Source organism: Triturus cristatus, chromosome 10 (assembly GCF_964204655.1).
Source record: "Triturus cristatus chromosome 10, aTriCri1.1, whole genome shotgun sequence".
Lineage (NCBI taxonomy): Eukaryota > Metazoa > Chordata > Amphibia > Caudata > Salamandridae > Triturus > Triturus cristatus.
In genome coordinates, this window is record NC_140593.1 from 816,364,996 (window position 1) to 816,379,105 (window position 14,110).

The window sequence follows — 14,110 nt, forward strand, 5'->3', positions numbered from 1 at the left end:
CAGTGATAGATGTATTCCCTTTACCTGCACTTCTCATTGATTGAGTGCAGATGAACCAAGACACTGTTGTAGTGCTTTATTAAAGGAGCTATGAATGCAACAATGGCCTTCTCATCAGTAGAGCTCGCCTTGGCAAAACACTGTACCGTGAAATCGCAGTGAATAAAGCAATTGTCTACAGTGCCATCCTGACATCTACGCTTACAATGTTCATAAGGAAAACCACATCTGAACTACCACAGGACCTGGGCGCGTTATAATGCCATACCCGACTCCTCAGATGGATGTTTTGGATTATGTGGAAGAGAAGCAGAAGTCTTGAGGGCTTGTCTCCTTCCAGAACCTGTGAGAATGATGTTGAGAACAGGAATTAATTCTGATGCTTAACTGGTAAACCTGCTTCAGCAGATGTGCTTATGCCAGCAGAACCCCCCCCCCCCCCCCCCCAACTTAACCAGTTACCTGTCAGCCGTGGGTTATTCCTCAAGACTTCCCTTCCTCCCTTCCCCTAAAGAAAATGGGTAGATAAAAGGAAGACAAATGCTGTAAATGTAAGATTTACATGGCTCCATTATACCACAGGGTAAGGGATTGCCGGCAAATGTAGAAACCCAAGATCCGGGAACACAAGGATACTCCCATTATCAACGCTGAATGAGTGCTACCAGGTGCAATATCCTGCATCCATGATGGAGATTAGGTAAATAGAAAAAACATTGTTCATCTCAATAGCTTCCAAATGTAAGATCCTAGGTTAAAGGCATTGTGCTTCTGCCTAAAAAATCTGCAAAGAAGGGTCTATGAAAACGTTTTTAGAAAATGTCATGTTATGTTATATGTTATATGTGGATTTATAACGCGCTCCGATAGTCATGACTGTCCTGGCGCGGGGACGAAACTGAATCAGAGTGGTAAAAGGAGTCAGCTATTCATGGATTTGAAAGAGGTGAGTTTTAAGCAGTTTTTTAAAATTGATCAGATTGGGAGAGTGTCTGACAGCGTCTGGCAGGGCGTTCCACATTTGAGCTCCCTTTACCGTCCGAGATTGTCCACCCAGGCGAACTCTTTTAAATCTGGGGACGACCACCTGCTTTCTGGAGGTAGATCGCAGCTGACGGGTCGGGAGGTAGAGAGTGAATCTTTTGGCTAGATAGGAAGGGCACGGTCCATTGAGGGCTTTATAAACGAGGACCAAAGTTTTAAAGCGCACTCTTTGGGCCACAGGAAGCCAGTGAAGCTCCTTCAACTGTTTGCAAACGCTGAGTCTCCTTGAGATGTTAAAAATGAGTCTCACCGTTGCATTCTGGACTACCTGTAGTCATACATGGAGCAGACCGATGGCAAGCAACAGATTAAACTTAGCGGAACCTAGCAGATGAGGGGATGTGAAGATAAATAATATGACCCCTAAGCAATGGACCTAACCATGAAAGACCCAAATATGAAGAATGTGAAGGAAAGGGGGACAGGTAAGAAGGTGCCCATTAGGAAAAGAAAACCACAAACCTGTGTTTTTCAAATCTTGCCATATGACTTTTACAATCTTTAAATGCATTTAATGTTACTTTTCTGCATAAACGTGAGAAATAATAAAACCGGCTTGTAAAATCAGAGTAAAACAAGCATTTGCAATGCAATAGGTCTCTTGTGTGAAACTCTCGTACCTATTGCTTTGCAAATGCTTGTTTGTAAAAGCGCCCGATGCTGCACTTTCACTGTAATGTCACCTGCGCCCCTTTCCTTAGAAAAGCCGTGTCTAAGAAAAGCCACCATTAAAGTGACAGTGCTGCATGGGGGTGCTTTTACAAAAAAAAGAATTGTTTGTCAAGTTGACACACATTTTTTTTGTTTTTTTTTTGTTGTAAAAGCGTCCATGTCGTGGTTTCACGTTAATGGTGACCGCGCTCTTTTCCTTAGACGACCTGCTTCTAAGGAAAGGGGTGTGGCAGCAATGAAAGTGAAAACGTAGCATGGAGTGCTTTTACAAAAAAAGCATTTGTTTGTCAAGTTGACAGACAATTTTTTTTTGTTGTTGTAGTAAAATCGCTCCATGCCACGCTTTTTCTTTAATGGCGGATGCGGCTCGTCTAAGGAAAGGGGCGCGGCTGCCATTAAAGAGAGAAGGCGGCATGGGGCAGTTTAAAAAAAAAAAAAAAGATATATGGTAATTCAAATAAAAAACCTTGCGGCCGCGTTCAGTGCCGCAAATGAACCAAAGGCGCGGCACCATGTGCTATGGGAAAAAAATTATAAAGCGTTGAGAGAGTGTGTCCTGCCATTTAACGAAATAGCGCTTGGAGGCTGTCATTAAAGCCTTCCGAGTAACAACACATGTAGCATGGGGTGTCGCCATGGTAGGTTATAAAATGAGACATGGCGGTACTAAGGAGGGACTACTAAGCCTATTGACAAATGAAAAGCCACGGTTTCCTAAGGGCAGTGACACAAGCCAATGAAAAATATGGGCAGAGCTTCAAGTCCATACCTGAATACAGCATGCCTCGCAGAGCAGCGCATGTGCTGCACAGGCTCAACCTAAAAAACTAGGGCATTTGGAACCTCTACAAAAGAATGAATTCCATTATGCTGACCGCTAATCTCTACGGATGGAAACAAAATGTATCCTCAAAATGGAAGTGTCTGTCTAAAGGCTCACCTACATTAAAGGGTCCACTGTAGGCCTCCTACGTCAATCGCTACAAGGCACTAGTGAAGGCCCGAAAGATTTCAACGGCTTCTAACATTTGCACACCCCTTTACGTTCAGGAGGCAAAGTTGGTCTTGCTTTAACCAGTGGCAGTTGATTCAAGATCTCCATAGGCTCTTGAGTTTGAGTGGTTACCATTGTTTAGGTGCTAAACTCTGTTTCTATGCCAATTTTTTTTTTTTTTAATAATTCTTTTTATTAAACAAAAATCGACATTACAAGGCGCTATGCAACCTTCAACCCCAAAGTGACCCAAGTTATCCTTTTGTTGTTAAGATCTGTTGGCTCCCACACATTGAGGAGACCCCACTTGGCCTTCATGGGAACAGTGAGTGCGAGGACCTCACTCATGGTGTTGTTTTGTCTGCCAGTATCTCTGAATATGTGATCATTCCCACAGCATATGGAGGAATGTGCCGTCACTGCCACAGCCCCTCCTACAGTTCCTATTCTCAGCCCTCCCTATTCTCAGCAGAGAGGGTCCGGTCATATAGACACGGTGCAATATTTTAAGTTGGACTAGTCAAAGTCTGGCTGATATGGCCACCTCGCGCGGGGACGCAATCGCCTCCACCCAATCTTCGTCATCCAATATAAGTCCGTCCCTCTCCCATTCCTCCCGTAACTGCCTAAGGGGTTCAGGTGAGTGGTTGACCAGCTTTTTGTAGGTCAGGGAAATGGCCTTGTAGGCAAGTAGCCATCTAGTATCCTATCTTCAAGGGGTGAGGTTTCAGGAGGGTTTTCGCCCCTGTGGTGGCATTCCTGTAGTGCGTGGCGTGTCGGACCTGTAGGTACCTGAAGTGTTCTGTTGCTGCAAGGTCGTGCTCCTGCTGTAGTGTGGGAAATGGTTTAACCTCCCCCTTCACCCAGAGGTCACCAATTCTGGAGATGCCAATGAGGTCCCACTTATCGAAGCCCTTTGTTTTCCACACATTACCAAGTATGTCTGAGTCCCACAGGGGGGTAGCTAATGTTGGTTTGCATTCCCACCCCAAGCATCTCGTGGCTGCTTGCCAGATCTGTGTTTGATTGGTCCAGTCAGATGACGTTTCCCTTTGCGTGTGTACAGAGCCCCGTTGTATGTCGTCGTCCCCCCCCCCCCCCCCCCCCCCCCCCGGCAATATCCATCTGTCCATTACATAACCGGGATCATCAGCCCGCCTATACGTAACATGATTGATTGGCTGCCAGGTGGGCTGCCCAATAATATCATCTGAGATCGGGGAGGCCAATGTCCCCCATCATACCATGTGAGATTCAGTTTGGAAAGCGCTATACGTGGCCGGCCACTCCACAGCAGGCTTCTCTGCAGGCTCTCAATTTGTTTAAAGTAGCCAGAAGGGACAAGGTCCATTGAATTCTGCAACACATACAGAAAGCGTGATAAGGCCATCATTTTAAATAAGGACGCCCTGCCCAACAAAGAGAGTGGGAGCGCCCTCCAGTTTTCCGAATACCTCTGCCGAGGTACTTAAAGCCCGACGTTGTGATCTGCATAGGACACCCCCTGGGTAGGTCAGGCTGGGGTCCTTGAAGGACATATAGTATTGATTTACTCCAGTTGATTGAATATTTGCCAAAAATTGCGATAATGTCCAGCACAGCTATGAGGGATGCCTTTGGGGAAGCCAGAAAGAGGAGCACATCATCAGCGTACAGGGAGATACGGTCTTCCCAAGTGTCTGCCCATCGGAGTCCACGTATCACCGGATCCTTCCGTGTCCAGGATGCCAGGGGCTCCAGTGCCAGTGCAAATAAGAGTGGGGAGAGGGGGCAACCCTGACGAGTCCCCCCTACTCAGGGTGAGAACCTCCAACTTTTTGTTGTTAACGACCACTTGGGCTAGAGGCCTCGAGTAGAGGAGCTGTACCCGCTGTTGAAATCGAGGGCCAAACCTCATTTTTCCCAGTACGGCAAAGAGATACGGCCACTCAATTGTATCAAACGCTTTCGTGGCACCTAATGACACTATAACTGCTGCTTCCTGTATGGTGGCTGCTCTCCCTAGCACACCGTGCACCCTATGTAAATTCAAGGCGGTGTTGCGCTGCGGCATAAAGCCGGATTGGTCCGGATGAACCAAATCCCCAATCGCCTTGACCAGCCGAATAGCAAGGAGTTTAGCCAGAATCTTAGGTTCGGCGTTAAGCAAGGAAATTGGCCTGTAGGAGGCACAATCCATCCTAGGCTTGCCTTCTTTGTATATTGTTACCAGGGTCGCTGTTCGTTGGTCCCGTGGCAATTCCCCTTTCTCCCTGCTTTCCTCGAACATCGCCCGTAGATGTGGGGCGATTATATCAGGCCCAAGCTTGTAGAGTTCAATCGGCTAGCCATTGGGACCTGATGCCTTCCCCGATTTCAGGCTACTGATCGCTAGGGCAATCACATCCGCCGTAGGAGCACTCTCTAAGTAGTCTGTCTGTGGCCGACCGTGTAGGCAATGTGATATCTGAAAGAAGTGCTTGGGAGTCTTGAAGTGTATATGGCGCCTGAGATCTATACGTTTCCTCGTAATATGAAGCAAACGTGTTGGCAATCTCTTGGGGTTCAGTAATCCGGTGCCCTGTTCCATCTAGCAGAGTTCTGGTACTAGCCTGCTGGCCAGCTCATTTTTGTCCAACCACGCGATTAGTTTCCCTGCCTTGTCCCCCTGGTCGTATATTCTGCTCTGTGTCTCTCTTCCCATGACTTTGGCTCTGTCTGTCACGAACGCTTTGTAGCTATCTCTTATCAGCTGGAGGATATGGAGCTAATCTGGGTCGGACCCCCCCTGGGGTCTCCTCTTCCAATTGGGATATTTCGTCCTCTAGGGCGACTTCCTCCTTCACATTCTCCTTCCGGGCTATTTGAGAGAGTGCCTGTTCCCGTACCACTGCCTTGAACGCTTTCCAGAGTGTCTGGTGGGAGTGTACTGAGCCCTCATTCTCTTGGAAATATTGGTCAATTGAGGTGTGCAATGCCTTGAGGACCACCGGGTTACGGAGGTCCCAGGGGTTAATAGACGCAATGCGGCCCACTCTGTGGTGACCCACAACCAGGTGAGCCCACAAGGGGGAGTGGTCTGAGATTCCCCTCGCCATGTGTCTGACCTCCTTAATATGTGCAAGTTGGTCTGGGGGGACCAGCAAGTATTCAATTCGCGATTGGCTGTTGTGATCCCCAGAGTGAAAGAAATTGGGTGGTGTCAGGGTGATATGCTCGCCAAGTGTCAAGAAAATCTGTGAGCCATCGCTTTGAAGGACGGAGCTATTGCAGAGGGCATCTTTCTAGTGTGCCAGAGACCACAGAGTTGAAGTCTCCCCCAATCACTAGGAGACCATCCGGCACCGTCAGCAGGATAGAACCCAAGTCCTTAAATGCAAGTCCCTGAAGGCCCGGGGGTACATACACCGAAATAAGGGTCAACGTGGATCCCTCCCACTGGCCAGTGACGCTTGCATACCTCCCCCATTCGTCCACCCATGAGGATTGCACTGTCATTGGGAAGGATTTCTACACTAGTATACGTGTCCCTCGTGAACCCGTGGTGAAGCCCGCATGTGCCACTAGTTTGTAGCCCCACCGATCTAGGGCTCTACATGTTTCCCACAAGGTGTGTTTCTTGGAGCAGTACCACATCCGGGGCATGACGTCTGATATATTGCAACACTACACAGCGCTTCTCCTTGTCCCCCAGACCATTCACGTTCCAACTCATTAATTTAAAAGTCTTTTCTTATTGCTTTGTCATGATCAGTTACGTGACCCCAATCAAGTCCCGTATCAGATCTCCGTGGCCCTGTCGATTTTAAAACAAACAACAAAACCACAGTCCCTCCCAACAAACCCCCCCCCCTCCCTGCCCCCCCTGCACTCTGGACTCTGAACTGCCCATAACTCTCTTAATGCAAAGTGCCTGTCGCCCCAAAACTATACTGAACGAAGAAATTTGGGTGGAAAATTCCGCTCAGCTCCCTCCTCTCCCCCGGCAATATGGGCAAAGAATGGCCCTGGCTATGACTAGCCTTAAACAAGAGTGGAATAGTCAGAATACGCCACAGTGTCTATATCTATTCTCCCACACCTCCTGCCGTCCGGAGTCAATACAATAAACAGTCTGTGTGACAGAGGGTCACCAACTTTACAGATGCAAAACCTAGTCATTGGAGCAGTCCTGTGTCAGCTAGTGTTCGTGTTCCACCGGGTCCCTCCAGCCATTCGGCTGCATACTCCGGAATGTCGAAGAAACTGACTTTTCCCCCCGGCCTCCACACGAACTCGAGCCGGGAACATCATAGCGTACTTCAGGCCCTTGTCCCTCAACCTCTTTTTGACCACCAGGAACGACCTGTGTTGTCTCTGAACCGCCTGGGTGAAATCCGGAAAGAAGGTGATTACAGAGTTCTCACACTGAAGCGGAGGTGCGACTCTGGCCGCTTGAAGAATAACGTCTCTATCCCAAAAGTTCAGGAGTCTGGCCAGCATTGGGCGGGGAGGAGCCCCAACCTTTGGGCGGCATCCGGGTACTCTATGGGCTCTTTCTACAACAAAAAAGTTCGACAAGCCTTTCGGCTGAAGGGGAGTTGTGATGAGGCTCTCCACGAAAAGATCTGCGGCCTGGCCTTCCGCTTTCTCCGGCACGCCAAGGATGCGTATATTATTATGCCTTGATCACCCTTTAAAATTGTCCAATTTCCCTTCAGCGAACTTACGGAAGACTTGTAGTTCCCTGAGTTCATTCTGCATCTGGTTGGTATCATCTACGAGGCTCGTGGTTGTTATTTCAAGTTGTTTGATTTTTTTTTTTTTCTTCCTTTTTGTAGCCAGGTCTGCCTTAATCAGCATCACTTCAGAGGAGATCGTGTCCATCCTCTGCTCTAAGGAGGTGCGGATCCCGCTGATCGCCTCCATCACATCTTTCAATGTGGGCTCCGGGACACTCCCTTGTGCTCCCCCCATTGGCTTGTCGCTAAGCTGCTGCTGGCGGTCAGACTTGGCCGACTTGGGGCAAGTGTACTTGTCTAGCTTGTTGGTCTGGATGGTTTTAGGCCCCCTGGAAGTCGACATTGCGCCCGGTGTGCGTGTGTCAGCACCCTTTCAAAGTCCTTACCGGGCAGGCAGGTCTTAAAATCGCAGTATGCTGAAAACCTACCTTTTTGGACAGTTGGTTGTACTGCGTTTAGAGAGAATTTTTGGTGCAGAGCACCATGCAAATATTCTCACTTAGTCGCTGAGCCGACTAAGCAGGAAAAATAGCAGTAACAAAACCACCATTTAGCATGGACAAAAAAAATGCACAGTTCTGTCTTAGTAGGGAATTGCCTGTACGAGCGAGTAAACAATAGAAGCGGAGTTGCTTGTTTCTTTCACTGGGAGATTAGGAGTCAGAAGTCTTCCCTAATTCTTGTTTATCGAGTGCCAACAGAGAACAACCATCTTTCAACCAGCCAGTTGGTTGGTTTTAGTAGACACAATATTGGTCCATGCGAATCGGACCCATGCCGGTTTTTCAGCTGTCAGCAAGTTACATTTATATGAATGTAAATGGAAATCATATGTGCTTTTGGTGTCCTTTATTGGCGCTGGTCATATCTGGTATGGAGCGTTGTGGATTGGATGAGGTGTGCTACCTTAAATGTTAGCTGGGCTTTTAGATGTAACAGGTGTAGCAATTTTAAGGGGTCTAATCTATTGAAATCCTTTGTGATAAGTCATTCAGTTGCATAAAGCACGTCCCTCACAAGGATTGGGTTGCATTTGGAAACAGAGCCCGTTTTGAATTGCAATATACCAATCTAGATGGACCAATAGACTGGTCCACTGTTTAGAAGTCTCTGGCTAGGAAAAATCTGTTTGCTTTTCTGGTGTGGTTTGAATAATGCGGATGTAGCCCCTGCTTTTACATAAAAGTTTAGGCAGTCATAAATCCATGAGGAAGCCACAAGCCTTGGCATTGATAGCAAGAATGAAATGGACTGTGTTCTATACTAGATCCAAGAACGAGCAGTCCATTGGGTTTGAAGATGTGTAGCTGGAATGAGTAGAAACTTGTTTTTTGATTAATTGATTTTCAAATATTCACTAGTGATCTAGAATATCTTTGAGTAGCATGCGACTTCCTATGCTTATGTGGGGATACAAAGTGAAATCCGCTCTCTGGGTGATTTAAAAGCAAAAGTGGAATACACTACTAAAGCTCTTTGGTAAAGTTTTCTTCCATGTCTAATCATTGTTATGCTGGGGATTTTTAAATTTAACATGTTATGATCCAGTTTGGTGACTTTGGAAAATAAATCTTGTATAGTGTTGCTGGAGGCCTTCGTCTGAGATCCTAGTACTAGTGTGGCTCTATTCTTTTAAGTTGATTCCACCTGGCTGTACAAGAAACCTAGATTCAAGTGTCTATATGAACCAGTAAAGAACTTGCTGACCTATTATGGGAGGCTATTGGGGTGCTATGCAGGTTGTCAATGCCACCTTTTGAGCATATGATGATGTGCAGTTCTGCATTCCTTCCTTAAGCATAGGTTTTTTTGTAGTGGTAGCATCTGTTTGGAAGTAATGTGAAATTCACAGCCCATAATTTTACTTCCATAGCATACATTTTGTGAGGTTCTGCTGCTTCTGCTTTCCTGCTTGATATTGGTTAGCGCTGGTAGCGAGGACTAAAAGGGTCTCTGAAAAAGAGCATTATTTACTTTTCATTGGGATTTTGGATTCCATTATAAATTGAATAACCTGCCTACCTTAGCTCTGAATGTTTACTGCAGGATTTGCATTATACCTTGCATGTGGCATACAGGTTTCTGTGACTCGCCCTCACATTGCCTGTATCTCATGTCCCTGGAGCTGCCATCTGGTGAGTTCTTATGCTTTGATCACTAGAATTCATCTAAGTTCAGAAACGGTCATATGTCAATGTCCAGGAAGGGACCATATGAACAAGACCCTGAATTTCATCACAGGACTGTTGCCTTCATGTCAGGGTTGTACTTTTTGATCTTGTATTGATTCCTCTTATCTAGTGCTCCTGGCTTTTCTCCAGTTTGTGATGTTTCCTTTGTGTAGAATGTGTTGATTCCTTTCATTTTGTTTTTCATCTCAGGAACTTTACTCTTTCACACTGACTTTTGTTCATCCTGTTTTGTGTAAACTGTATAGCACTCTGATGTATTCTCCTCTTGACCATATACTGATTCTTTTCTACTGGGCATTCCCATCAGGCTGTACTGCTTGAAGATCTATGGACTGTCGTCTCTCTGGCGGCTCTTTCGAGGCAAGAAATGGAATGTTCTGCGGCAGAGGGTGGACTCCTGCTCTTATGACTTGGATCAGGTACAACATTTGCAACTCGCTCTTGGAAGTAGGGTCTGTAAAGCACTGCACTCCTACTGCCTGCTAATAGTTTCTGATGGTTTACTAATATGCCAACTTAATGTGATCGTATGCTTGTATTTGAGAGACTGGGTTTTAGGCAGAAGGCTAGAGTAATCCACTTGGAGGTTAAATCATCCTTTATTCTACCACTTCTATTTTTTTCACACCCCTTTCTTTACCTCTTCAACATTCATCGGTAGAAACTCAAGTGTGAGTTTTCGTCTGTCATTGAACATCCAATTAGGTGCTGCCCGCTGAAACCTGGAAAAGTGTTGAATTTCTGTACCGTACTCAGTAAATATGTTTTGAATTTTATTCTGGCAAAAGGTAATGAATGCCAGACTTCTCGTTACTGCTAGTTACCCATATCAGGATTATATACATGGTAGAGGAGAAACACCACGTTTGGCTTGACTGGTTTCACTTAAAGATGAGGACCATTTACTTGACAATAATGACCAGACTAACCATATAGTCTAATCACATCTCTAGTCTGGTAAAAACTCTACCCACGGATAGAACAATAGAGTCTGCACGATCTCCGTATGCCCCCTCAGAGACAATTTGCTTCTTGTTCTTGTATTTTGGGCTCATGGTTTAACTGGGCCAACAAAGTTATTGGATTTCCCACTTTTGTTTTACTACACTATACCTGCATTATTGTCCAGCCCTATGTAACTAGACACTATTTTTTGTTTATTGCAGTTGTTCATTGGGACTCTTCTCTTCACAATCCTGTTGTTCCTTCTGCCTACAACTGCACTGTACTACCTGGTATTTACCATGGTGAGTATGGCATCAAGTCCATTGGTTGTGATAAAGAGAGCACCAAAATGCATGCCAAGTAACTACAGTTTGGCCAAACACATGGGGCACTGAATTCTTGAAAGTGTTTCAGGCCACAGTGTGTATGCAGGTCTTCATGAATAGACCAGAATCGTGAAAGTGGTTTACGCTGGGTAAACTGTGGCACTTGCACTGCATACTGTGTAAGGTTGTGTGTATGTTTAGCTTGAGAAACCATCATGTCCTGGGTGAGAATTTGCTTGCACTGTAAAACCAGTGCAGAATCAGTTTGACATCTCAGTGTTTTCAGACTTCAAAGTACTAGCTCAATGGACAATGCTGGGCCAGAAAAGTTGACAATCCATTTTGATTTAAATGTTAGCGTGCTGAAGGAGAATGAATATGGTAGGTACATTAAGTAAACAAGACTTAGCAAGATGGGCCAGATGCAGGATGGTGTCTGTGGTGTCAAGTCTGAATGTTGCTGTAGCCTTGAACTAAAGTCAACTCTGCGTCCAGAAGCATAACCGTGTGGTTTGATGTTTTCGCAATGGCTGATGGAGACTACTCTTGCGTGAGGGCAGAAGACTGAAATGTATGTGAGCTCTCTGTTTCTCAACTTGTCTAGTGATTCAGATGCACTGTTCTGCAGGATCCCACAGCAGTCCTCACCACTGCCTCATATCTACTGCATGACCGGGTCCAAAAAAGGAAAAACTAAGACTAGTCGGGAAAGAATTTAAAAACATTCACTGGTTTAGAATGCAACTATCCCTCCTGTTCCATTTTAGAGGATGTGATGAGTGGGTAAATGGATCAATGTAGCTAAGTAGCAAAATCCCATCAGGATGCTGTTAGTCATGCTACCACTAACTTAGTCGACAACCAACCACTAGTAAGTAATTTTAAGTGTCGTATGAATAAATATGCACCATGCAGATATTTAACAAATAAATTAACGATAGTGGGAACTTGCGTTCAGTGTTTTATTTAGTATTTATAGTACTCATTCATGGATTCTTCTGGGCTTTCTTTTTGTTTTTAGGTCGCAGCCTACCAGATAGTGCAGCTGTCTGGTTTGCTAAAGACCTATTGGGGACATTCAGAAAGTTGACCTAGAAATGCATTCTGCCCGTTGCTTACCATTGGCTTTGTGGGTTGTAACTCGCATTATCTGGTTGAGATTTCCAGCTGCAGATTCCTTACCTTTGAATTTCCCCAGGGGTCAGACTGGATCCAGAAGACTTTTCATAAGCACCGGTAGATGGTGTCGGTTGGCTCTGCGTGGCGTCGTCTGCTTCGGAAGTGATGTCCACTTCACATATATAGGCGCCACCTCAGCACGCTGACGTGGTTCTTTTCGCGCCAGCCATTGTTGATCCGAGAGAAAAGCTACCCCTCTGTCAGTTTTTTACATTCTTTTTGTGACATTTTTGTCAACTATTTTTAGAGGGTCCTTCCTCCTGGTGTGTCGAGGAAGACCAGTTTTAAACCCTGTGGTGCCTGTCACCACGCCATGTCAGTGACAGACTCGCACGTTGTGTGTTTGTGGTGTCCTGAGCGTGACCATGACTCCAAGTCATGCTCCGACTGCCGGGCAATGGCACAGAAGGCTTTTAGGGAGCAGTCCCTGAAGTTGCTAGCCGCCCAGCATGTGACTGCACGGAAGTCACCGTTACGCTGGAGAGGAAGGACTTGGAACCATTCCAGGAGCCTGAAGTCCTTGCCGTCCCACTCGAAATCATCCGGGCACAAAAAACACAAGCTGCGACTTTTTCTCGCCCTTTGGCCAACGCACTGAAGGAATATCTGCGTTTGAGGCCTGGTTCCTTAGAACCTGGGCGGACTCTGAGCCTCTCCAGTTTTCAGTCAGCGGGAGAACCCCCCCCCCCCCCTCAAATTAAAGAGTTCACTGAGGCCGGCCCAACCCCTCCAGTACACCTTCGGGCCTTATTTTGTCAAAGGGGGGCACCCATGGATCTGGATCAGCACTGGTTGTGCCACTATGACCTTCCCTGGCGCCGGTCCCGACACTGATTCTCCCGGCGCCACTGACGTCCACCGGCAGCATTAGTCCCATTGTGAACTCTGACATAGAGCTGCGCGTTAACTGATGCCGCTTTCAGCGCCGATAGGACCCACATTTAGAAAGACTAGGCCTCGGGGAGAAATGGGAGGCGTTGCTGAACCCTTTAGACTTTAGCATGATCAGGAAAATGGACCGATATGAGGAACAGGGTGATGCCAGTGGACTGGATACATCTCCAAATACCGGCATACTTTTTCCCCCTACCGTGGCAACGGAGGAGGGAGCTACATTCTCAATGGTGGTGCGGAGGTTGGCATAGGTCCTCGGCCTTTAGTTGTCCTCTGTGGCAGTCAAGACCATCTTGACAGAGGTACTGCAACCAGGACTCTCCTCCTCTGATCCCCTACGTCTGTTCAAAGATGCCCTCACCTATGTCTCAATGGGGACCTGGTCCAAATCCAGCTCAGGTGCTCCTGTGAAAAGGATATTTGCCCAATGACACCACCCTGCTCCAGTGGAACCAAATTCCCTCACCTTAACCCGGAAAGCTTGGTGGTCCTAGCCTCCACTTCCCATGGCGTGTTCTCTGATGCTCCCCTGGACACGCAATCCAAAAGGCTGGACAGCTTTGGAAAGACAATGTTTTCTTCTGTTAGCCTTGTATTGCTGTCAGTATCTACCGCATGCTTATTAGGCCGCTGTTCCCACATGCTGTGATAAACTGTTGCGCAAGTGCTGCCACAGGTCCCAGAGGAGGCCCGGACTATTCTCTCCCAAGCAGTTAGACTGGAGGGACGTGGCGAAATTCACTATACGCGGTGGCTTGGACACGACCAATTCGCTGAGCTGTTTTGTCGATGGTGCCCCTCTGACGCCACGCCTGACTGAAAACATCTGCCTTTCCGGGCGATGTCCAGGCTGCGCTCATGGACATGCTCTTCAATGGCACCCATTTCTTCGGAGACAAAGCAGACTAAGCGCTGGAGTGCTTTAAGGACTTGGGGGGCTATGGCCAAGTCCTTGGACCTCTCGCCTGCCCCACGTCCCCAGTCTGCCTTTTGCTCCTTTCGTGGGCACGGAAGGGGTTTTCAACTTCGCCAACCCTATCCCAGCCACTGAGCAAGCTTCCCTGCCTCTGAGTGGACGAAGGGGTGGTTCCTACCAGCCTCTTGGGTCGGGTAGCCAGCGGTCTGGTCCAGCCACCACCCCCCGGTAGCTGCAACATCCAGACC

The 14,110-nt window shown here is 47.0% G+C and overlaps 1 protein-coding gene across 2 annotated transcripts in view; it reads left to right on the plus strand.

The window, feature by feature from the left end:
• The window catches only part of PIGQ (phosphatidylinositol glycan anchor biosynthesis class Q), a 164,169-nt gene that overhangs the window by 116,810 nt on the left and 33,249 nt on the right, over positions 1–14,110 (plus strand). For both annotated transcript variants that reach the window (XM_085628402.1, XM_085628403.1), the window contains exons 7-8: positions 9,910–10,021; positions 10,769–10,849. In XM_085628402.1, coding sequence (XP_085484528.1) covers positions 9,910–10,021; positions 10,769–10,849 — 193 coding nt within the window. The remainder of the gene's footprint in view (positions 1–9,909; positions 10,022–10,768; positions 10,850–14,110) is intronic.